Source organism: Cynara cardunculus (assembly GCF_001531365.2).
Source record: "Cynara cardunculus var. scolymus isolate 2C chromosome LG 3, CcrdV1, whole genome shotgun sequence".
Lineage (NCBI taxonomy): Eukaryota > Viridiplantae > Streptophyta > Magnoliopsida > Asterales > Asteraceae > Cynara > Cynara cardunculus.
The window spans coordinates 32,836,213-32,860,680 of record NC_037530.1 but is presented as its reverse complement, the minus strand read 5'-3'; the positions used below and the strand labels follow the sequence as shown (position 1 = coordinate 32,860,680).

General features: G+C 36.3%; 2 protein-coding genes across 2 annotated transcripts; one reads left to right on the top strand and one right to left on the bottom strand.

The window, feature by feature from the left end:
* The first annotated feature begins 1,101 nt into the window (after nt 1-1,101).
* On the top strand, nt 1,102-11,698 carry LOC112509563 (dnaJ homolog subfamily B member 1-like). Its single transcript, XM_025114569.1, has 2 exons — nt 1,102-1,722; nt 11,059-11,698. The coding sequence occupies exons 1-2, from the start codon at nt 1,154-1,156 to the stop codon at nt 11,498-11,500; spliced, it is 1,011 nt and encodes a 336-aa protein (XP_024970337.1). The 5' UTR covers nt 1,102-1,153; the 3' UTR covers nt 11,501-11,698.
* A 5,850-nt stretch (nt 11,699-17,548) lies between these two features.
* Nucleotides 17,549-22,354, bottom strand: LOC112510290 (protein NRT1/ PTR FAMILY 2.9-like). The gene is made up of 4 exons (XM_025115649.1): nt 22,249-22,354; nt 21,913-22,130; nt 21,258-21,817; nt 17,549-18,451 (listed from the first exon to the last, which is right to left on the bottom strand). The coding sequence occupies exons 1-4, from the start codon at nt 22,352-22,354 to the stop codon at nt 17,551-17,553; spliced, it is 1,785 nt and encodes a 594-aa protein (XP_024971417.1). The 3' UTR covers nt 17,549-17,550.
* Between the last annotated feature and the right edge of the window lie 2,114 nt (nt 22,355-24,468).

Genomic DNA, 24,468 nt, shown 5'->3' with positions numbered 1-24,468 from the left:
TGAACGGGTTTAAGAGTTTTAACCAAATGCTTTATAAGATAGTATAAATTTGATTATGTTTATCTGCAGTTAGTTAAACAAATTTAAAATGAATATTTAATAAGTTGTACTTAATCAAAATTACTTGTAATCTTGAATTTTAAGTAATATGCATCAATAAACAGTACTTCATGCATAAAAAATGGTTTTTAAGAGTTTTTATCAAATATTTATAATATAATATAGATATAGATTATATATATATATATAATATAATATAGAGAAATTAATTAAAATAGTCATTTTGTCCAATGAATTTTACTTCTTAGCCATTTATCTTCCAAAATAACGAAAATAACCATAAAATCGTAATTGACAGGTTGGTAATTTGTAGAGATGTCAAAATGTTACAAATAAACTTTATGAATTAAATCCACAAATACATACACTAAATATATAAATTCGTTGCAAGTCCGCAGAAATATGTCCCAATATGTTTTTTAATTTATATATTTAATCCTACAATTATGAATCTAGTTTAGAAACTTTCATTTTTCTTACATTTTAATCCTTTGGTAAATTAATGATATATCAATTACAAATCTACTAGAAGAGTATTCGCGTAATGTAACGAGACACATCTCGATTTTAATGTTCTATTTTATTATTTGTCTATGTCGATGTTATAATACGATTTTATGTGTTTTTAAGAAAGAAATGACTAAACTATAAGGGTGGTGTCTGATTGGTTTGAGTTTGATTCCAAAGGTCAAAAGTACAGGAAGTCCCAGGTTTAAATCCAAAAAGGAATAAAAATATATGGAGCTTCACATACGATGATTTCGAGTTATCTGCAAAACAGATGGTCGTTTTAAATTTAAACGACTAACATGACAGATTGGATATACAAGTTAATAAAAAAAAAAAAAAAAAGAAATGACTATTTTAAGTAGCGTGTATATATAGGACCCACGTAGATACGTGACCTCGTGGCCGCTGCTTCTTCCTCAATCTCCGAGATTCTTACACACCAACACGTCTTCTGCATTAAACCCTCCCTCTTTCCGGTCAACATTTTTCAACCGCCGGTGATCTTTGCACCCCCATCCACCACCACCACCACCACCACCACCACCGTCTCCTCCTCGTTTTTTGATTCATAACTAAATTCAAAATGGGAATCGATTATTACAATATACTGAAAGTGAATCGGAATGCCAGCGATGAAGACCTAAAGAAAGCCTACCGTCGTCTCGCCATGATCTGGCATCCCGATAAAAACGTCAGCAGCAACAAAAGTGAAGCCGAGGCCAAGTTCAAGCAGATTTCTGAAGCCTACGACGTCCTCAGCGACCCTCAGAAGCGTCAGATCTACGATCTTTACGGGGAAGAGGCTCTCAAGTCTGGCCAAGTGCCTCCTCCGCCTCCTTCCTCATCCGGACGCACTTACCACCACTACAACAACAGTCACCAGCATCCTAATCCTAACTTTCGGTTTAACCCTAGGGATGCCGAGGATATTTATGCTGAGTTGTTTGGAGGATCTGATTCCGGCGGTGGTACGGGGAGGACTGCTGGGAGGGGTTTTAAAGATTCGAATTTTAGGAATGCCAGCACCGGGGAGAGTTCGTCGTCCAGAAAGGCTCCTGCTGTGGAGAATTTGTTGTCTTGTAGTTTGGCTGATCTTTACAAGGGCGCTAAGAAGAAGATGAAGATCTCTAGGACGATTCTTGATTCTTCCGGGTACGTTTTTATTATTATTAAATTTCATCTGTGAAAATAGAGATATATATTCGGTGCATCGATGATATTATGTGACTTGAATGTTGTTGGAGTTTTTACTAGTTTTCCAATTTGATGTGAATTAGTAGGATGCATGATGTGCGTTTTATATCCCGTTGGTTCATCTGATTTACATTCGAATTTTAGGGCTGGACGGCTTAGCTCATTTCAATCTGCATTAACAATGTTTTCTGGAATTCTGTCCGAGTCATATAATTGTAAGGGGAAGACAAAGACTTATGTAAAGCTGAGAAGTCTTGGCCACACTGGTCCCCCTTTTATATTGAACTCCTTACGATGATGTTCACTCGTGTTCTTGGTTGTTAGTCACCGTTTCAATCTGTATTTGAACTCAGTTTTAGTCCATAGACTGCTTCTCCTCATGCTCCTGACATTCATGGTGCAATTGGATAAGAAGTTTAATCTTTGCTTATTTCTTTTAGGGAAGCATTTACAATACGAATTCCCCTTTCCTCGCTGTCATTTTTATCTAGTTGCGAAAACCAGGATCGGGTACAAAGTAAATAAAAGGATATTTACTTTGCTTTTACCCTAAGTTTCTTAGTTTATGGAGTCTCAAGTGTGTTGAGAATTTCAGTTATTTTACAATGTTAGGTCATAGTCCAAGGATGCTTTTCGCTAGTATATAGGAACAATTGGTACCAAAATTTAGCATTATGGATGCTTGACAGGGACTGTTCCAGTCTGAGCTTTTTGTACATTAACATCTCATATTCTTCATCAAACGGCTAAAGCTTCATGGTTTAGTGATTAGAGTCAAATCCACGGTGGCCTCAAATTGTTAAGTTTTTTCTGTAATACTAGAACTATAATGAAAAATTAGGTCAAAAAAGGACAGGTTCCCTTTAAGGTACTAAATGATGTTCACTCCGCTTTATTTGTTAAGAGCTACTATCAACATATGTACCTTCCTTGAGGCATGAAATGTGCAAACTGATATCAGGGTCTTTGTTTTTCTTATTCACTTTTTTATGTGTGGTTTTTCTTTTCGGGGTGGGGTGGGGGAGATGACAATGTGCTTTTTTGGAGAACAGTTAGGAAGGTAACCATGACTTGCCTATAATGGAAAGTAATGTTAGATAGAGTGGAGTGTAAAGGGTTTATGTAGCTAAATGGAAGTACGCTTGACTATGAACACATGTAGATAACAGTCAAAGTTCCAACAAACTTTTAGTAACCTATTGGATTAGTTTTAAAGAATAACGTAATTTATTTTTCATGAAAGGGAACTAGCTATCATCTGAGTTGGCTTGTATGATCTCGTAATTATAAAATCCTAAGCTAGGACAGGAGGAGATTACAAGAGAAATATATATTTTTGATTACCACTTTTTGTGATTTATCTATTTAGACACTTATTATTACTATAATAATTGCAAGTGATTAAGATTGTGAACATTGAGTATCAATTAAATAGATAAGTCGAAAAATATATGAGATGTTAAACATGAGATGATTTCTTTCTTTTTTGGAATATAATACTTCTTAAACGGTGAGGTCTTCTCTATACACCGGAGTCTTTACTTCATTTAATCTAGCTGACATGTCGGAAAGTATATGGTATGCTAATGTTATTAACATGTTAATAATTGTTTTAATATATGTATCCTAGCCATATTTGGAGTGTAGTAGTGAAATGAAATTCATAACTCAGCTTTCAAATTAGTAATTTAAAATGTTAGTTTGTGCTTCTTAGATGTTCGTTAAACTCAGTTATCAATTGCTTGGGGTAAATTTTTTACGTAGCTGACCCGAAGTAAGCATGACAACGAACACAAGTTAAGAATGTATCAAAATATCAGAAACTTTTTGGGTCAATTTTGATGGATAAAATTGAATTTCTCATGAAATGGTGGGGAATCAAGGAATATATTCTCAGATTATCTATTTGGACATTTATTTAACTATAGTAGTAAGCAATTAGGATTGTAAGATCTAGCATCAGTTAACTATTCTCAAAGTAATTGTTAGACATGAGATGACTTCTTTTCTATTTGAAATACAACACTAACTGATCTGCATGAGTACAATTTTGACTTTTTATTATCAGCAAATCAATTTAATGGATTTAATCATTCTCGTTCGGCTCTTGGAATCACATCCAGCAGCCATCTAGGAAGTAATTTGGAAACTTGGAAACCAAGTACTCAAATTTAAGTTGTAGTGAAGATGTAGCTTGAATGGTAGCCGTACCACCTCTTGGTGGTAATAGTTGGAGGTTGCAAGCTGGCGTCTGCATTTGTTGCCGATTAAAGAATGTATTTGATGTCAAGTTGCTTGTTTGAAATTTAGTTCTAGAACACTGATCCAGATCTGACATGAGCTAGAAAACCCTTTCTATTCTATTCTTAGATTGGTCCATTTTTCTATACTGTATTTTATGAAAGAACGAATGGCTGAAAATAATTGAGTTGTCATATAGGCAAATGAATGAACTTAAATGCGTCGGATGAAAAATGCTCTACAGCAAGCACTCAACACGGGTGATCTCTTTTAGTTATGTTAGTTATTGATAAGGACAATTTAGGAATTGAGTTATTTGTCCAAGTAAAATCTGTTAATAATTTTAGTTATGGCAGTCATGCCTCACATGGATCAGGAATTCATTTTTTCATTAAACTCAGTTATAGTAGGATTTGTACTTGTAAATTGTATTGTTCACGCTCTGGTTCAAATGCACAAACAGCAACAAAAATATTCATAAAAACCTCAATAAGATTAGAGTTTAACTGAAAATTTCACCGTCTCTCATCTGTACCAGTTTATATCCTTTCAATTCATTTGGCTACATATTTGACGTGCTACTTGTAACCTTGGTTTTAAAAAGCGCGATGCGGTCCGATGCGTTAAGGGTCCTGGAAGCCGATGCGCTCGCATCACGCACGTGATGCGCCCGGTATTCAAAAAATATTTATAAATTAATTCTACATATCAATTTCTACCTTAAAAATACTTACCTATCAAAATACTTCATTTATAACATAAAGTAGTTAAAAAAGTGGCATTAGAATCTTAAAAAGTTCGTGAATCGGAATAACAGAAGTACAGAACACACAAACTACTACCATGAAGAACACAATTACACAAGTAAATGCCTAATAGTCCCAATTTGCTGTCGACTTCTGCTTCTTCAATTTGTTGCTGTCGACTTCTGATTCTTCATCGCTATCGAGCTTCTTCTTCTTCTATTTGCTGGCTGTCGATCTTTTGCTGGTTGTCGAGTATCGACTACTGCTGCTGCTGCTTCTACTTCTACTTCTTCAATATGCGATGCGAGTTCGTTTTCTACTTCTTTGCTGGTTGTCGAGTATCGACAACAACTCACGTCGCGTGTTAATTGATATGCAATGCTAGGTCTCTCACAGTGCTACTTCTACTTCTTCGCTGTCGGCTTCTTCTATTAGGTCGCTAACAGTCTCATCTCACGTTCTGTTTTACTTAACTAAGAAGCCCAACTAAAAAGCCCAACTAAAAACTGAAAAGGGAGCCAAAAAACGCAACATACATGATGCGCTGATGCACGCATCGTGTGATGCGTAGGTGATGCGATTGCATCATGGAATCACAATGCATCAGACCCTTTGATGCGTTTTCTTCAGCGCATCGCGCATCACAACGCATAATGCACGCATTTTTAAACCAAGCTTGTAACATTCCATAGTTTCTATGACACCACACATACATAAAATGTACATCATTTTTAACATTCTAATAGTTATGAAATTTATCTTATACATTTTTAACATTCTAATAGTTATGAAATTTATCTTATATGTATAAAACTCCATAGAAACTATTACATAATGACTAACATAGCTACCTTCTACAATGTTCAATGATTACTTAGTAGCATGACAAAATGATGATCCTTTAGTGTTCTGGACTGAGCTCTTGAAACCTGCTCTTTGCTTTTACGTTTTGCACCTTCTTGACTTTCTCCTGAAATGCATGCTATACTTTCTTAAGCATGGGGCTAGTGAGTTCTTGACGTTTGCATATAAGAAAACGTGTCATGTAAAATACAACAATAAACTTTGAAATGTAAAAACTGTTATGAAAAATGGCTATCTATATATTCTGACAATATTAATTATCTTCCTTTCACGATCAAAGATCACCTCGGCCTTGCTGATATGACCATGGAGGCACATATCATTTTACTTTCCAATTCATTACTTAAATTGCTTGCTCTTTGCTCTTCTTCGATATCTTCACCAAGAACCGCATCATAACTATTTTTCTGCATTTGTTCACAAAGAAGCGTATCAAAACTCTCTTTCTTGTGATACGCTCACTAAGAAGCGCACCATGCTTTCTCTTTCTTTTGGCAAACTCCAGAGAGAATCCTGCCAAACATAAAGCAGCTTCTCATAAAAACTTCGGCCATAAATTGCTTTCATAGATAAGCGACTTATGTAAAGCTTATTTGGCCATAGCATACTTTGCACATAAATCTTTTTAGCCATACTTCCAACTTGTAGCAAAAGCACTTAAACAATCTAACTTTACATTACAAACACTTATCACAAGAATTTTCGTACTATGAACATCATCACAAATCATTTGCATAAACTTGATCGATAGTACACATGCATTTCAGTTTTTATAACGGAACTCACCTGGTAGTTAAAACACATAGCCCCTTCTCACTCTTCAGTTGACTTTTGCCAAGTACAAATAGGCTATTTTATTCAACAATTTACATAAATCATGGCCTATTTCTAGATGAAAGAGATGCTACAACCTCCTCTTATGATTGAATACTTGATATTCTTACACGTCTTGTGAAGTTCAATAAGTCTTTACCAATTTCAACAAAGGTGTCGAGTAAAATCACTATATTACATCTAGATATACTTTACCTGAAACAAGAGAAAATGTCAGTTTTCAAAACACGGGCCGTAATTTTCTGGCCTCAAGGCCCACCTTAACATTACGGCGTAAGGCATAAATGTACGGCTCAAGCAAACTTTCAAGCGAACGTTTAAATCCCTTATTTCGACAGAGAAATGACCGTTAACATATTTTTCTTCAAAAATTCAAGAGTTTTAACTCATAAATTTCATTGTCAAACACCTTGAACACTTGGAAACAACATTTTTCCAAAGGACATAAGCCTTATCATCACAAATATGAAATAAATTGTGAAAACATGAACATTCTGGCGAAAGCAAATTAAACTGAAATGACCATTTCTTTCTTCAAATTTCTTAATATTCAAACCTATTCAACTTTAAGAGCTACCATTCTTACTTATTTCATTTATATATTGCATACATAGGGTCATCATATCTACTTCAATTTCTTCAAGAAGATGTGTATTCTTTCACTGGGTTTCTTGGACTTTTTTGATGATTCACCAATTCATGCATATGCATATTTTTGTGTTGTCCTGATCATACAAGCTTAAATCAACACTTATAGTGATGTTTGAACACTAAGACTAACATTTCAACAATAAATTGCTTGACATTTCAGCATAACTTACTTGAATTTAGCTTGAATCTTGTTCATTCTTCCTCTCTAAACCTTCAAACAGCAGCACCCTTGCTATGAACCTTCAAAATTTTCTTGAACTAGCTCAATCTTCTTTCCATATGCTTAGTTTTGTTTGTAAAATAGTTTAAGGAGGAATAGAGTATGGATATGGACTCTTCACTTGATGTTGGATTGCAATTAGTAAAGTTTAGCATATCTATATATATATGTGTGTGTGTGCGTGTCCCCCTTTTTTCATAACTAAAACATTTTTTAGACACTTAGTAAATACAATTTTGGATTTTAAATAACTCTTGTATATGTGTTTTTTCATCATCAAAACTCAAGTGTTACACTACTATCTTTTTCCTTTGCAACAAAGTTACAATACTATTTGTATGTCCAACAGGCCAAGTATACTGCCATTGCAACCCGTGAATCATATTCCATTATTCCTACGTGTACAATTTGGTACTTTTTTTCTATGTTCTAGTTTCTACACATGAACTAGCTTCACATTCCTTAAAATAAAGAAATATGTTCTTTCCTGAACAACAATTACTATAACGGGAACTTAAATTGATTGTTTCACTTGTTTTCTAGTTTTCCTTGGTCACCTCCAATTGACAGTTACCATCAAGTCATGAATGCCCACCAAAGGGCCTTTGGCCTAGCGGTATCGTAGCCTTTGGCCTCCTAGGAAGTCAGGGGTTCAAAGTTCAAACCTCACCAAAGGTGAGGAGGGTGTGTGAGTTTATTTGTTGCTTTTGCCGTATATAAATGCTATATACTTAAAAAAGAAGTCATCAATGCCCTGCATAAAACAAGCTCCCGTTCTCTTAAGTAGGCTCTACGGAATGATATCTATTCATACAGTTGCAAACTTGTCCTCCTTTACCATTCATATGCGCTTTGATTTAATCTTTGGCTAAACTTTGGTATAACATAGCTCTAGCATCCTTGTACTATTGTGAGGCCCAAGGAGTACATATGTGCTTAGGATCGCATGTTGGTTTCTGGTTGTTTGAACTCATTGTATAATATGACTTTTGTCCTTATCATGAAATTGCTTCTTACCCTGAGTGCAACACCGAACTCTATTACCTAAGCTCTTGTTGTTATGTTCACTCTGGATTAGCTTCATGTTTGTTGCACTTGGACTTATGCCATCTCCTGCTTCTGTTCTCTCTTTCTTTCTTCTTGCTGAACTTTGATATAACTAGCTGTAGCATCCTTGTACGACTGTATAGGGACCATTACTACATATGTGCTTAGGGTTGCATGTTGCCCTCTGGTTCGTTTGGCACCTCATTAGTTAATAGGACTTTTTGTCCTTATCATGAGACTGGATCCTACATAGGGTTTAAAAGGGAACTCTACTACTTGAACTCTTGTTCACTCTGGATTAACTTCATGTTTGTCTATTCTTAAGAATTCCAAAGTAGTTGGTGTTTTCGTACTTCTGCCATCTTCTGCTTCTGTGCTCTCTCTTGTTTCTTCTACATCAGGAAAATGGAGAGAACATTGTATTGATAAGCAATGTTCCATGAGTTCTTGTTTTTAGCAGGCAGAGCCATGTGTAATGATTGAATTGACGAGAAGCATGCAAAAATGGAGAGAGTGAGTATTCGCTTTTTGATGTGGTGGTATAAAGGTGGTGACATGCATGCTATTCTTTGACCCCAAGCAATTATGTTAAGCACCTTGAAGGGCGCTCTTTTGTTAGTGGGCATTTTGCAAGTGGGTTTATTTGGGTTAAGTTGTTTGGTAAAGATATGTATGGGTTAGCGATCTTAATTTGGGTTATTTTTTGGTAATTATGAACCAGGTGAGGAATTTTAGGTTTTCACATTTAAGTGAGGATGCATGGTTTGTAGGTCTGGAACTCTTACAGTTTAGGCTGCTCCCATTTCGCTTGCCGCTACTACGGGAATCGTTTTTGCTTTCTTTTCCTCTCACAAGTATGGTTTAAAAAATGTTCCATCGGGTTGATCAGGCTTAACAAGTTTAGCATTGTCAGTCTTTTTAGGGACCCCATTCCCGCTTGATCATGGACATCTATCAATAAACCCGCCAAAGAAGCAAACCATAGAGTACTTAGTACCGGTTTGAAGATGAGTCCTCTATCTCGCGATCTCTTTTGGGTTAATCTATATACCTTTCATTTCCCTCTTACCATTTTATGCATCATTTTCTCCTTTTTTTTGTTGCTAGTTTTATGTGCAACTCATACGGTCTATTTATGGCTTCTCTTATTAATTCTGGAACTAGCCTTTTGGCTAGCTCATACGGTCTTCTTTTTCTTAATAGGCTTGTGTACCTCCTCCTTCTACCATATAATGCCTCAATTTGATGTCTATTTACAAGTCTATATTCTCCAACAACCTTCTTTTCTACTCTTTAGTGCCTGCTATCATCTCTTTTCACACCTTACTAGTTCCCTGGACATCCCAAATCCCTTCTTTTAACCATTTGGCTGTTAAAGATACTTGGATTTCAGATTTCTTTTTTTTAGGGCCCACCACCAATTTTTGACAGGTACTCAATCTAACACAACTTCAAATTACATGTCATTCTTTATAAACCTATGCTGTGTCCAGGTAGGGTGTTACAATCTGTGTGCTTAGACTACATCCCCTTTTTGTTAGTCATGACCGAGTACATCTAGTTAACATTTTGACAACCGGTAAGGTCGCTATTTGCTAGGCGAGTCATGTCTCCTAAAGCAAGTGTTTAGTATGACAACCATCAAATTATAAGCTATTGTAAAATGTAAGTTTTTTCCTCCTTGATTTTTATGACTGTATTATCCAAACTAAACCAAACCAAACCAACCTAGTATATCCCACTCAGAAGTGGGGTCTGGGGGGTTGGATGTAAACAGACTTGACCTCTACTCCAACAGTAGAGTGGCTGTTTCCGTGAAAAACTCTGACTATACTGTTTCTTTTAAGTGCTTCCAATGATTGTAGGAAGTGAGTTTTCAAGCCTGTCTGGAGGCATATACAGTAATGACATGCATAAAACATCCCACCACCAATTAGCTAATATGAAATTGCCTTGTCTTTCAATGTCAACTGCATTCGTAGGCTTTTATCTATTATGATGCTTACTTCTTTCTGTTCCTATCTTCTCTTAATATGATTGCTTAAATACTCAATTTTTTTACATAGACTTGACACATGCTGTATTCACTCTCCTTATCCACAGGGTATCAACCACCTCCCTCAAGTTTTATGTCAATAATCCTGCATTTTTACAGCTGTCCAGCCATATCCTATTCTCTTGAACTAGCTTCCTTTCCCCACTATTGCTCAGTTCTCACACACCCTGAGTGTCAATCAAGTACCTCACTAACGGACTGAAAATGTAACCAGTGTTTTTCCATTACCATTTGCATCTAAAAGGGGGTGAGACCAGGCCTATAGTATGAATGTGTCATGCAGCACTCTGCTAATGGTTTACATGCCACATGGGTTGACTTGTCATGTCCAGACATGTATTTGCGCTGCTACTTTACTAGTAAGTATGGTCCTTCCTAACGCACCACTGTCCAATCCATGATACCATCCATACCTCTAATTTGATGTAAAATCTACAGTTTCTCGTTGCATTCATGATGATATATATTGATCATTTGACCTTTTCTTTCTTCCTATAGAAAGAACTGTTTGAGGAGTCCAACGTTGGCTCATGAATACCGATGTCCACACATATCTTTGTTGGTTCTCTTATTCCAAAGAAAAACCCTGGATGATAAATTATGACGGTTACCATTATCTTTACTTTGTGATGCAGTAAGGTTCGGACTGTGGAGGAGATCTTAACTATCGAGATAAGACCTGGTTGGAAGAAGGGTACAAAGATTACCTTCCCTGAAAAGGGTAACCAGGAACCTGGTGTGATAGCAGCAGACTTGATATTTGTAATAGACGAGAAACCACATGAGGTATTCACAAGGGAAGGTAACGACTTGGTAGTGAATCAAGAAATATCACTTGTGGAGGCGCTGACAGGGAAGACTGTGGAACTGACAACACTGGATGGAAGAAACCTTGTGATACCAGTGACGGAAATGGTGAAGCCAGGGACGGAGATAACAGTTCCTAATGAAGGAATGCCGATATCAAAAGAGCCTAGGAAGAAAGGGAATGTGCGGATCAAGTTCGATGTGCGGTATCCATCAAGGCTGACTAGTGAACAGAAATCTGAATTGAAGAGAGTTCTGGGTGGATCATGAACATTATTATTCTTATAATTTTTTGTGAATTGGAAAGATGGTTTTGAGTGTAGGGTTAGGTTCCCAGGGTGTGTTTATTTTGGGTGGGAATGCATGAGAAAGGGAAGAGTTTATTTGATACTCGTATTTATTACTGTTACTTTACGAATTCCATATCTTTAAAATTCAATCAAACATATCCAAATATCAGGTTTGATATGGATGCTATCTACTCTCTTAAATATCATATCTTATGATTGAAATAGAAAACGCGTTTTTTGTTTTACCGAGTCATGTCATGTACCAGTCTAATGTCACGTCAAATATGGAACTCGTTTTCTTACTGTTTTATTTCGTGTACCAAACACACCTTCAAAGTCAACACCAGATTTCCACTAAAAAATTCAAGTCCTTGCACATGAAACCCAAACCAAGCCCATTATTCTTTAGACAACCCTTCAAGCCCGCTAGCACAAAATCCTGCCGTTGCAACCGCCACTGTACATCAACTAACTTCCTAGCCACATTAGAGAGGGAGAAGACCACGACAAGAACATAGTGACATTTTTGGTCAGAGGTGTTGGAGTCCCACATCACCACATCACCTAGACTTGAACTATTTCTCAAATATATATGTTGGAACTGTTTGGTATCACACAATCACACACAATGAAGAAATAGTAATACTCAAGTATTGGTGCTGGAAAAACTTCATCTTATTCATCTGCAGAATGGCTACTTAAATAGGAATACAAGGAAAACCAATTCAACGAAGAAAGCTAACAAACTCCTATAATCTTGGAAGACTACTGGAAACATTCAAAAGAAGCTAATTATCCTCCAAAACAGGGGCTTATTAAAAAAATAAAAAAATGTGACTAAGTCTGCACGTGACCACCACCAGCTCACTCCAACATATCTTCTCCTAAACTAAAGACTTCCAGTCTTTAGTTTAATTCTGATGTATCAATCATACCGAGCATAGCACACAACTTTTTGAACTGATCAACCTTCAGTGGCTTTGTCATAATGTTTGCAACTTGAGCTAGAGTGTTGCAATACTTCAGCTCTATAACGCCATCATTTACCAAATCACGAAGAAAGAAGTACCTCACATCTATGTGTTTGCTTCGACTGTGCATCACTGGATTCTTCGAAAGCTTGATAGTTGACATGTTATCACAGTTAATAACAGTCCCTTCCTTYTGAGCTAAGCCAATRTGCTCAAAYATCCTCCTTAGCCACAACACTTGACATGCACAGGCTGTGGCAGCCACAAATTCCGCTTCAGTGGTGGAAAGAGTCACAATTGGTTGCCGTTTTGAGGACCACACAATTGCAGCTCCACTTAAAAAACAAACATAACCCGATGTACTTCTTTGATTATCATAATCACCTACATAGTCACTGTCAAAGTACGCAACCAACCGATCACTGCCCCCCCCCCTTTAATAAAATATACCAAGTTCTTTAGTTCCCTGGATATATCGAAGTAACTTCTTCATTGCTGCCATGTGCTGCTCTGTGGGTGCTTCCATGTATCGACACAATTGACCTGCAATGAACATTATATMTGGCCTTGTTGCTKCCAAAYACATAACGCAGCCTACCATTTGCTTATACACAGTTGAGTCAACAAGACCACTTTGATCATCTTTAACCAGCTTGCAACCTGGTACTATGGGATTTCTCACACCATTGCAATCTTCCATATTAWACCTTTYGAGAATTTCACGAGCATATTTACGCTGGCTTAGATGAATCCCTTCTTCAGTTTGATTAACCTCGACACCCAGGAAGTAGCACATCTCTCCCATGTCTGACATGTCAAATTCAGACTTCATAGAGGCTTTGAAATTCTCGATCAAGGCAAGTGTTGTTCCTGTTATAACCAAATCGTCTACATAAATGGAGACAATTAGAAAAAAACATCGTTTTCCTTGAGAAAGTAACCCTCTATCCTCCCGTACCAGGCCCTCGGAGCCTGCTTCAAACCGTACAGGGCCTTTTTCAACCGATAAACCTTTTCCTCTTTCCCCTGCACTTCATAACCGTGAGGCTGCTCTACAAAGACTGTCTCTTCTAACATGCCATATAGAAAAGCACTTTTTACATCTAGTTGATGAATTTTCATACCTCGTTGTGCAGCAAAAGCAAAGATGGTTCTAATTGTATCCCACTTGGCCACCGGAGCAAAGACTTCAGAATAATCAAGACCATGCCTTTGAGCGTATCCCTTCACCACAAGTCGAGCCTTGTGCTTATCAATCTTCCCATCTTTGTCTAATTTGGTCTTAAAAACCCATTTGACTCCGATCGCTGTTGCACCTGGGGGTAAATCGCACAATTCCCATGTGTTGTTCTTCTCGATTGATTCAATTTCTTGACTCATTGAACGCCTCCAACATTCATCTTGTGTAGCTTCTTGAAAATTCGCAGGTTCTAGTAATGATGAGAACATAGCAACATTCTCCTGATGTTCTTCATCACTTAGCGCCCCTTCTCCACTAACATAATCGTCCATCCAAACCGGTGCCCTTGTTGCCCTTTTTTCCCTTTCATCGATTGTTGTTGTAGCTGGAATAACATTTGAAGACCCAATATTAGGTTCACTTGGCAGCCCATCTGAGCTGTTAGGCCCAATTGTAACAACTGGTGGATCGTTTGTAGTGTCGGGTGGACTTGGCCCATCTTCATCACTTTGCTGCTCAACATCATCTTCCCAATCTAGGTCAGAAGAATTAATCGCAGACTCTTGAGACCAATTCCAGGCAACTTCTTCTTCAAACACAACATCCTTGCTAACAATAATCTTGTTGGTAGCAGGATCGTAGAGACGGTATGCTTTGGATTCTTTACTGACTCCGAACAGAACACACTTCAAACTTCTATCATCCAACTTCAATCTTCTTTCTTTAGACACATGGACATGAGCAATACAACCAAACACCCTAAAGTAACTTACAGAGGGTTTTTGATTGCTCCATTTCTCTTCTTTTGTGCAATTTTCGAGAGCTGCTGTGGGGCTACGATTAAGTACATGTACGCACCAATTTGTTGCTTCTGGCCAGAATATTTTTGGAACCTTTCTTGCACTCATCACGCTTCGGACCATATTCATCACGGTTCGGTTCTTTCTCTCTGCCACACCATTTTGGTGTGGTGTATAGCTTGCAGTAAGTTGCCGCTGGATACCATTCTCTTCACAGAACAGCTTAAATTCTGTGGAATTAAACTCGCCTCCCCTATCTGTTCTCAACACTTGATTTGCCTTCCTGTCTCTTTCTCAACCAAAGCTTTAAATTTCTTAAAAGATTCTAAAGCTTGTGACTTTTTAGTCAGAAAATAACTCCAACCTTTCCTTGAAAAATCATCAATGAAATTAATTATGTACCTCTTCATACTGGTTGATTGAGGAGTGATGGGTCCACAGATGTCTGAGTGAACTAGCTGCAGGTGTTGACTCGCTTTCCAAGAACTTGTTTTTGGAAACGAGTCCCTAGTCTGTTTTCCCACTAAGCAATCTGAACAAGTTCCCAACTCTGCATTGATCAGCGGTAGTCCCTTCACCATTTCTTTGTCATGCATGGCCTTTAAACTCTTATTGTTGATGTGCCCCAACCTTTGATGCCAGAGAATGGTAGTATTATCACTTTTTGTTTTGTGACACTCTTCACTGCAGTTTGGTCTAGCTTTAACCATAAACATCCTGTTCGAACTCATTTGAATTCGTGTGATGAGACCCTTCCTCGGATGATATATGTTGCACGTTCCCTTCTTGATCAAGATCTCCACTCCTTTCCTTTTAATTTGACCAACACTAATCAGGTTGTTCATAAGGTCGGGAACATAGTACACATCAGTTAAAATGTGAGTAAGCCCTTCAATATCGAGACGCATATTTTCTTTTCCCATAACAACCATACGCACATCATTACCAAGTCGTACGTTATTACGATACGAATCGTCCAAGGAACAAAACCATTTCTTCTCACCCGTCATATGATTGGAGCAACCCGAGTCCAGAAACCAAACCCACTGTTTTAACGAGCCACCTTCATCTATTTGAGCCATCAAAACCATCTCATCCGTGTCATCATGCTCAACATAGTTAGCGTTCTTCTCCCAATCTGGACATTCACTTTGAAAGTGTCCAAGTTTATGACACTTGAAGCATTCAATGGTGCTCTTATCAAAGAAAGATCTGCCCCGACCTCTTCCTCTCATTCCTCCTCGTCCCCTTCCCCGACCTCRAGATGGAGATCCAYTCGTTATCTTTAAGACTTGCTCATCTTCTTGTTGCCTGATCATACGTTGCTCATGAACCAGAAGACTACCGTGTAACTCATCGATCGTCATGGTGTCGACATAATTAAACTTTGGGCTCAAGGATCTCAGTATCTTAGCAACAACCGTACCTGAGGTCAAGGAATCGCCATTTGCCTTCATCTTGTTCACGATCGTCAAAGTTCGAGCAAGATAAGTGTCAACCTTTTCACCGTCTTTTATTGAGAGGAGTTCATACTCTTTCCTCAAAGCCTGCAGTTGAGCCCTCTTCACCTTTGTAGAGCCCTCATATTTCTACCTCATGGAGTCCCATATCCCCTTCGAAGAACTCTTATCCAAGATAGTTTCCAAGATCTCCCTTTCAATGTCTTGGAACAAATAATTCTTCACCTTTAGGCCTTCAGTTTGGCGTCATTGAAGGCCTTCTTTTGAGCTTCACTTAGATTAGTCACTGGTAGTACAGGAACACCATTCTCCACCAAAGTCCATATCTCCTTACTCCTTAGGAAATTCTCCATCAACAAAGACCAATGATCAAAATGGCCATCGAACTTTGGGATTGCTGGCTGCACATACTTCTCAGAGTTCTCCATCTCTCTTACTTTTTCTCACCTTTTTGACATAAACGAGCTCTTGGAACCGTGGCTCTGATACCAATTGTTTGGTATCACACAATCACACACAATGAAGAAATAGTAATACTCAAGTATTGGTGCTGGAAAAACTTCATCTTATTCATCTGCAGAATGGCTACTTAAATAGGAATACAAGGAAAACCAATTCAACGAAGAAAGCTAACAAACTCCTATAATCTTGGAAGACTACTGGAAACATTCAAAAGAAGCTAATAATCCTGCAAAGCAGGGGCTTATTAAAAAAATAAAAAATTGTGACTAAGTCTGCACGTGACCACCACCAACTCACTCCAACAGGAACTGCTTTTTTCTGCTCAAGGGTTTTTTTGAAGAGTGATCTAGTAGGGGTGTGAAAATATAATGATGTAAAAGTATAGTACCAAAATAGAAATGAAAAATACATTTTTATTTCTTATATTTAGCCATTTATAGAATCAAGTCCTAACTTAGACCAATTAAGCTTTAACCGAGCCTAAATTAAGACTAGGATCATATATAAGGTTTAAACGTCTAGACTAACCATTAATAACTAGTCCTTTCATAAGAAATCATGCACTAGACTCAGTTTTGAGTGTTGTCCAATTAATCTTTGGTTGATACCAAAAAGCTTATTTCTAAATGCCCAAGACAACGTATTGGCTTCTTTCTCCACCATCGCAATGGCCTACAAAACTTTTCTTTACTTTTTTTCCGTCTCAGTTTTTATAGGAATCATATAAGATCAAATAAATTTGAAAGTATAAATTTTCAATTTAGACATTGAAATTGTTAGATAGCTATGAGAAACCCAGTTCGTCCTATTTTCCAATGCTAACCCTTTTTCCGACGAAAGATCTTGTTAGGTTGGTTCCCAAGACCTTACATCCTTCGTTACCAATTTACTCGTGACAATAATTACTTTATTTAATATATATTATATTTAATTTAATTTATTTATTCTCTCTTCTCACCAAAATAATACATTGTTAAAAATTGATCCTTGAACAAGAAAAATAAATGGAATTTTAAGGATCTCTCTAAAACTCCAACGTTATTACTTCGTATAACTCAAACTTCTACATTATATATAATAATAATAATAATAATAATAATAATATTCTACGTTTACATGCATATATATATCAACTTAATTAAGTAATTGCTTGCTTTTCAAACCGCATATTTCTCAGGCTTCTTCTCCATCTCCACCGTAGCACGAGGGCCACCGGCGCTCTCTTTGTACCTATACCACCTTGAACACATCAGAAAGTACCCTAGATTCAACACCCCCATTACAGTTATCAGGAAATAGAAGTAGTCTAATCTACCCTTGTTCAGATCCTCTGGCAACCAGTTCCCGCTCCCCGCCCCTTCTGTCATCCGGTGAATCATCGTCACCAGAAAACCGTTCAAATAACTCGATGCCGCCATCCCACAAAAGAAAAACGCACCCGCAACACTTCTCATGTTCTCCGGAAATTGTTTGTAGTAAAACTCCACCAACCCTATTGAAGTAAACGACTCCGCAAATCCAGCCAAGGATAATTGCGGAATCAGCCAAAATGCAGACATTGATGAAATCTCCCCTCTATGGGGCTCATACCCTAATGTCGGTTTCGTCAGTGCCAGCCTCCTCCGTTTCTCTTCCACCAAGGCCGAGATAAGTGAAGCTACAACCGTCAAGGATATCCCGAACCCGATCCTCTGAAGGAGGGAGATGCCGCCATCTTTGGCGGTGATGCGGCGGAGCTGGGGGACGATGAGGCGGTCGTAGATGGGGACGAAGATGACAAGAGTGAGCATGGTGAAGACGGTGTAGGAAGCAGCTGGGATTTGGAACTTGGAGTTGAAGAAACGTCTGTCGGATTGAAGGGCTTGGAAGACAACGTATTGGGTTTGTTGGGTCATGGCTATGGAGTATGTGATGGCTGCAGTCCATATGGGGACAACTTTTAATACACATTTTAGTTCTTCTACTTGCTGGATGCTGCATAGCTTCCAGGGGTCGGACGCCGATCCATCTGGGTTCATTTCGTCTTCCGGTGTCACGATTGCCGCTTTATTAAGAAATCTGATACAAATATCATCCAATTAATAATAATAATCTTATAAAATCCAATATGATAAATCAGTATTTAATTATTGTATGTGTTACGATTTTCTTGGTTAAACACAAACCATCACGTGTTTGGTTAATTAATTTCGTGGATTAATCTGATTAAGATGACTTTAGTTTAGTTTGGGAGGGTTTTTTACATATAGAAAAAACATCTTTTTTAATTGAGAGGAATATGTTTGTAAAAAACTTGACTTTCTACATAAAATTATCCCTATAAGCATACTGAATAAACTAGGGACGGACCTAGGAGTTTTTGTGCCACTATTTCTTTCATCTGTCGTAGTGTAAAAAATATAGTGTTAAATTCATGGATTAACCTGTCTGTATAGATGGAGAGGACTTTAGTTTGGGAAGGTTTTTTTATATATGAAATGAACATGTTTTTTAATTGGGATAAACATGTTTGTAAAAAACTTGACTTTCCACATAAAACTACCTTATAAACCAGGGATGAACCTAGGGGTTTTTGTAGTGACACGTGCCACCGTTTCGTTCCTCTGTCGTAGTGTAAAAAAATAGGTTCGTGATAGAGTTGGTTTACAAGACTTTTCTTCTACTCCAGACCCGAGTTTGAATTTGATTAATGTCATTTCTTAGTTTTTAGCTTTTAATTTCAGATTTATTATGTTTTTGATTTTTTTTTGCAACAAAAGTCTTGAATAGAGGACTTCACATATAAAAAAGAACAATGAACTAACCAAGAAATCAATAATGATTTTGTAAAAATATCCCTATTCTTGTTTCTTATCCTTGAAATAAACCATTTTTAATATCATTAAATTATTACCAAACAATCATATATATATATATATATATATGAGTGATCATATGAAAACCGCCCTCATTTGTGTAAACCGTGCAAACCACCTTCATCTGTCGATTTCATTGTTTATATATATATATATAGATGAGTGATCATATGAAAACCGCCCTCATTTGTGTAAACCGTGCAAACCACCTTCATCTGTCGATTTCATTGTTTAATCTTATGAAATTTTTTCATGAAATTGTTTAATCTTGTGAAATTGTTTCATATATACTTTTTTTTGATGAAGTTGTTTCATATATGGTTGTGAAATTGTTTCATATAATACTTAATGAAACTGTTTTATATATTTTTCTAACATTAATGAAACTGTTTTATGTATTTCTCTAAAATTAAAATAATGAAGATGATAATATCTATGATTAACACCCTCCACAATAAAAATGATTAATCAACCTCTCATAATTACAAAAAAATGAACAAAATGAAAAATTATGATTGGTTGAATGCGGTTTGCACGGTTTGTATAAATTGAGTGGTTTGCATTTGATCGCTCCCCTATATATATATATATATATATATATATAAAAGCAAATAAACGGTAAGTGTTATTAAAATAATAAATTCAACACGTTCTTTTGGCTTCACTGAAGTAAACGTGTTGGAATTCCATTGGTTAGACAGATACATGCATGACAATTTCTGGCCTCACTATAAAGATTCTTGTAGAAAGATTAAAAGAGTTTCTTGCATCATAACAATATCGATTATTAAATCACTTTTTAAGTGTGCTGTCAGGCACAGAGGAGAGTTTGCTTTTACCGTCTATACATCAATAATGTTACTAATTCCTTAGTCAAAGGTGGCTCATAAATCTGACTTTTGACTTGCTACGTGGAATTTGTGTGTTCCACTGATGGTTAAGACTATGTTCAACTATGACTATGAGCCTTACAAGATTTGTTAATTACACATTTAGTCCCTGAAAAGAAAATGACTTCAAACATTGGCCCTTATATAAAAGCCATTTTTCTAGATCTAACGTTTGGTTTTTTCTAGGAATAAAATCGACACCAGAGCTCTCTATATAATTAATGTGAATGCAATTATATGTAAAGATTAAGAAATGAATATGCCAATAATGCAATCGTTTTCTTCAAGTTTAGCTATTGACTTTTGTTTGACACATCTCTAACAATCCATAAAACGTATACCATCATCAATTCTTGAAGCGTTCCCATTGCAAAACTGGTCCCACAACTACGCTAATTAAGGGACGAAAATGACAATGTCCTATAGTCGGGTAGATTCAATCGTTCGCCACCACATATTATCGCAATCGATCCATAGATAGAAATATAAAATTTGTTATTTAGATGGATGATCATTGTTGGCGAGTGTTGAAGTTGACAGCACAGGTAAAAAGGTATGAACATTGCTAGTCTTTTTCTTTTTCTTATAAAGGAGTAAACATGTAGTGAGAAGGTATTCATGGAAAAAGCAATTAGAAAGTGTGGACATGAAAGCAATTAAACAAGTCTATTATTGACACAGAAAAGGCTAATGATTGAATGTAACATGTGCACTCAGACTACACAATTGACAAACCAGTGTGAAAGATCCATGGTTTTCAAGAATTTTGTATTCCTTTGTGGTCTAAAACGTGTCAACCAGATGAAACCCTAAACCATAATTACTGGGTCATCAATCAATGCATCAATCAAGACTGACTCTCAGTTGTGCTTTAGTTTAAGCATGGATGCATACAAAGAAGTGTAATAAATGATGATGAACTTTAGTTTAAGCATGGATGCATACACCTAGACAGGAATCTTTGGAACTAACTTCCAAGTTATAAAATAATGGAAAGAAGTATTAATTTAAGGGTGGGACAAGATTTGTATATGATTCCTGGTTGAATTGCGAGCAAGAATTTAATGTTTCAAGTTAATAATTACCCTAAGAACATGCAAAAGAATGGCAAGGTGATACCTGAATTGATTCGAATATGGCAGAGAGGAATTAATGGATTTCGGTTGTGTGTAGTTGAAAAGTGACAGGGATGGTTGTTCCGGCAGTTTCAGCCGGCGCTTCTTCACGGCCACCACCACTACCCTCACCATACTCGTGAACGGGCTTCCTTCCGGTTTTACTATCACGTAAATTTTGGTACCACCGAAGAACAGGAAACACGAAATCAACATGAAGATCGCCGGAATTGCTAGTCCGATGGACCAGCTCAAGTCGGACTGAACGTAAACCACCAGAGTAACCGACACCATCTGTGCGAAGGTCAGAGTGAAGAAATACCAATTGAAGAAGCTGTTTATCCCTCTCTTACCGGATTCCGTCTTTGGATTGAACTGATCTGCTCCAAAAGCCAGATTACACGGCCGGATACCGGCCGCTCCGACTATCATTAACGCAAATCCGGTAAGTAGAAATAGCCATTGCAATGGTGTGGCGCTGGTGCAATGACTACCTTCTTTTGATGCACATTCCGGCGGATGAAGTCCTTTGAACACGGCGGTTAAATCGATCAATAGCAAGCCCTGAAATAGATCATAAATCGAGCATCACAACACATTCAAATCAAAAAAATTAGAAATTAATATATTATGTGACAGTTAGGAAGATAAGCACACACAGTGAAGGATGCAATCGAAGCAAAACCCAAAGTTTTGTAACGACCGAAGTAGGTATCGCAAAGGAACGCCCCAAGCAAGGTGGAGAAATTGGTGGTGCCATTGAAGACGTTGAGGAGAGTGGTGGCCGTGATGCTCTTCATGTTAAACACCGTGGTTAGATACACCAACAAATTAGAAATGGTTCCAATTGCTCCCAGTTTCTCAAATGTCTCATTCCCTAACAAAAATTCAATCCAACTTTTACTTCAGTGATCTACAAAATAATTATGATATGAACACACTAGATGGTAACCTTGAGCAATCGAAGTTCATATGAACCGATTACAAACACAGACCTATGATGAAGGGCATAGCTTTAACTCCTCTGTAATTGACTTCAGGTTCTTCTTCTTGCAATACTCTTTGCTCGTCTTTCTGCTTCTCCTCCATCTCCATTTCCATCGTTGGCGAGTGAAGCAGAAAGTGAATGAGCGTGAAGGGAAGTAGGTTGAACGTTGGTTGGTTGGTTGTGAGACTCTCGCTTTTTATATGCATTTATCACCAATTTGAGCATAATGTAGTATTTTAAGGTGACTCAAGAGTTGGGAGGCCAGTAGAAGGTTAAATTCGATTGCAATTTGTGGGTGGACACAAATTTTTTTTGAATACAGTGACATCATATAAAATAATTGTACCTTCTAGAATAAAACAGTTGCACATTTCACAAAATTGATTTAATAATATTGCGAGAAAAATTGAATAATATTAATTATATAATGTTTTTATAATAAAATTAAAAAGGTTAAAAGCCTAATTATTATTATTATTATTATTATGATTATTATTGGGAAGGAAACTATTATTATGGTTAAAATTATAAAGGAAATTAAATTAAAAAAACATAATGATATAATAATACAGGTATGCAGTCAATAAGGTGTATGTAATTAATATATCTTATTTATATTTCCAAAATAACTTTAAATCAAAAAGTTAGTATAAAGTCTAAAATTCATAAATGGATGTCTATATAACAACACTTTTTTTAATGTAACAATAAATTTCAATTTTCTTGGTTATTTTTTACACTTATTCCAAGAAAGCTTGGATATTATAAATGCTTATTTCGAAACTTTTGTATCAAATAATTGCTTTGAAATTTTATTAGACTCCTTTTTGATATTGATGGGTGTTTGGGATTATTTATTTAAAACAACTTATGTTTTTATACAAAAATATTTATCAGCTTATTATAAGTCAGAATGGTTTAACTTTTTAAAAAACTTCTTATTACCGATTTGATACCGGAATAAATTATTCATTTAAACACTCAAAAGTGCTTATTAACGGTGCTTTAATGAAATAGTTGAATATTAAATTTAATCTATATTAAAAAAGTACATTTTCATCATATATTGTACAACCAATAGAAAAGCTTATGTTTGTTCTATTTCCTTAACATCTCAAGTACTTTTTGTTTTTTGTTTTTATGTGTCGACATATTGAAATGATAATTGTTATATATTGTTTGTAACGTTTTTAAAGACAATATGATTTGGGTCCAAACTACATGTCATATTTATTCATAACTTTTTAATTTTTTTCCATTTAGTTGTATTTCATTACTACTTGATTAATTATCAGATATTTCTATAAATAGGAGTTAAATATTGGTAGGAAAAAATATTAGATTGTTAATATACATCTACTCAAGTAGTCAAGTTGTCTCTCTTACGGATTTTTATGTAATGTCCTAAGTATCTGATATCAACCTTAAACAATATATATATATATATATATATTTAAATAACCAAACTCAGATAATATAAACATAGATAACGACATGACATTTGTCTTAACAGTAAGATATGAAATTTTGTCTTGCAAAAACCTTTGATGGGTCTGTGAATATTTGTCGTATCAACGTATTTTGAACTTTTAAATCCACATGATTAATGCGAAGTGATCCCTCTTCAAGAAAATGTCATTTGTCTCATTCAAGATAATTGGTTTACACTCCGCGTGAGACTTTAGTCTCATTTGTATGTATGTTATCTATATATGTGTGCTAGAAGGGTAGTCGTACAATACAACGAGATAAATCTTCATTTTAATGTCTATTTTTTATTCTTTGTCTATATCAATATAATACAATTTAATGTGATTTTGAGAAAACGATAATATTTTTATTATTTGAATGGAATATAAATTTGAAGATAACATAAAAATTTGAAAAAAATAAAATCGATATTAGTATCGAATTAACTATTTAATAGTTATCATTTTTTGGTGTAACTTTTTGTTGATCCTCTCTCTCAGTGATTTGATGATAATCCCTTTTTCCTTTCGATGTATTTCTGTATCTGTAATTTCAGTTCCAGCGATCAATACACTGAGCATGTTCAGTGATCGCTGAAGAACTTGTTTTGAAATTCATTCAGAGACAACGATACTTCAAGAAAACAACACTCACACTAAAGATCCTTCAGCAAACGTCGAAGACTGAAACTGAAGATTAGAGACTGGCGCGTACGTGATCTGAAGCGGTATTCAGTGATTACAAGCCTGTCTAGCTA

Coding starts and splice junctions, on each gene's coding strand:
- LOC112509563 (XM_025114569.1), top strand. CDS start 1,154: ATGGGAATCGATTATTACAATATACTGAAAGTGAATCGGAATGCCAGC. Junction 1,723..11,058: donor ACGATTCTTGATTCTTCCGG/GTACGTTTTTAT, acceptor TTTGTGATGCAG/TAAGGTTCGGACTGTGGAGG.
- LOC112510290 (XM_025115649.1), bottom strand. CDS start 22,354: ATGGAAATGGAGATGGAGGAGAAGCAGAAAGACGAGCAAAGAGTATTG. Junction 21,818..21,912: donor CTTCGATTGCATCCTTCACT/GTGTGTGCTTAT, acceptor GATCTATTTCAG/GGCTTGCTATTGATCGATTT. Junction 18,452..21,257: donor CCATATTCGAATCAATTCAG/GTATCACCTTGC, acceptor TATTTGTATCAG/ATTTCTTAATAAAGCGGCAA.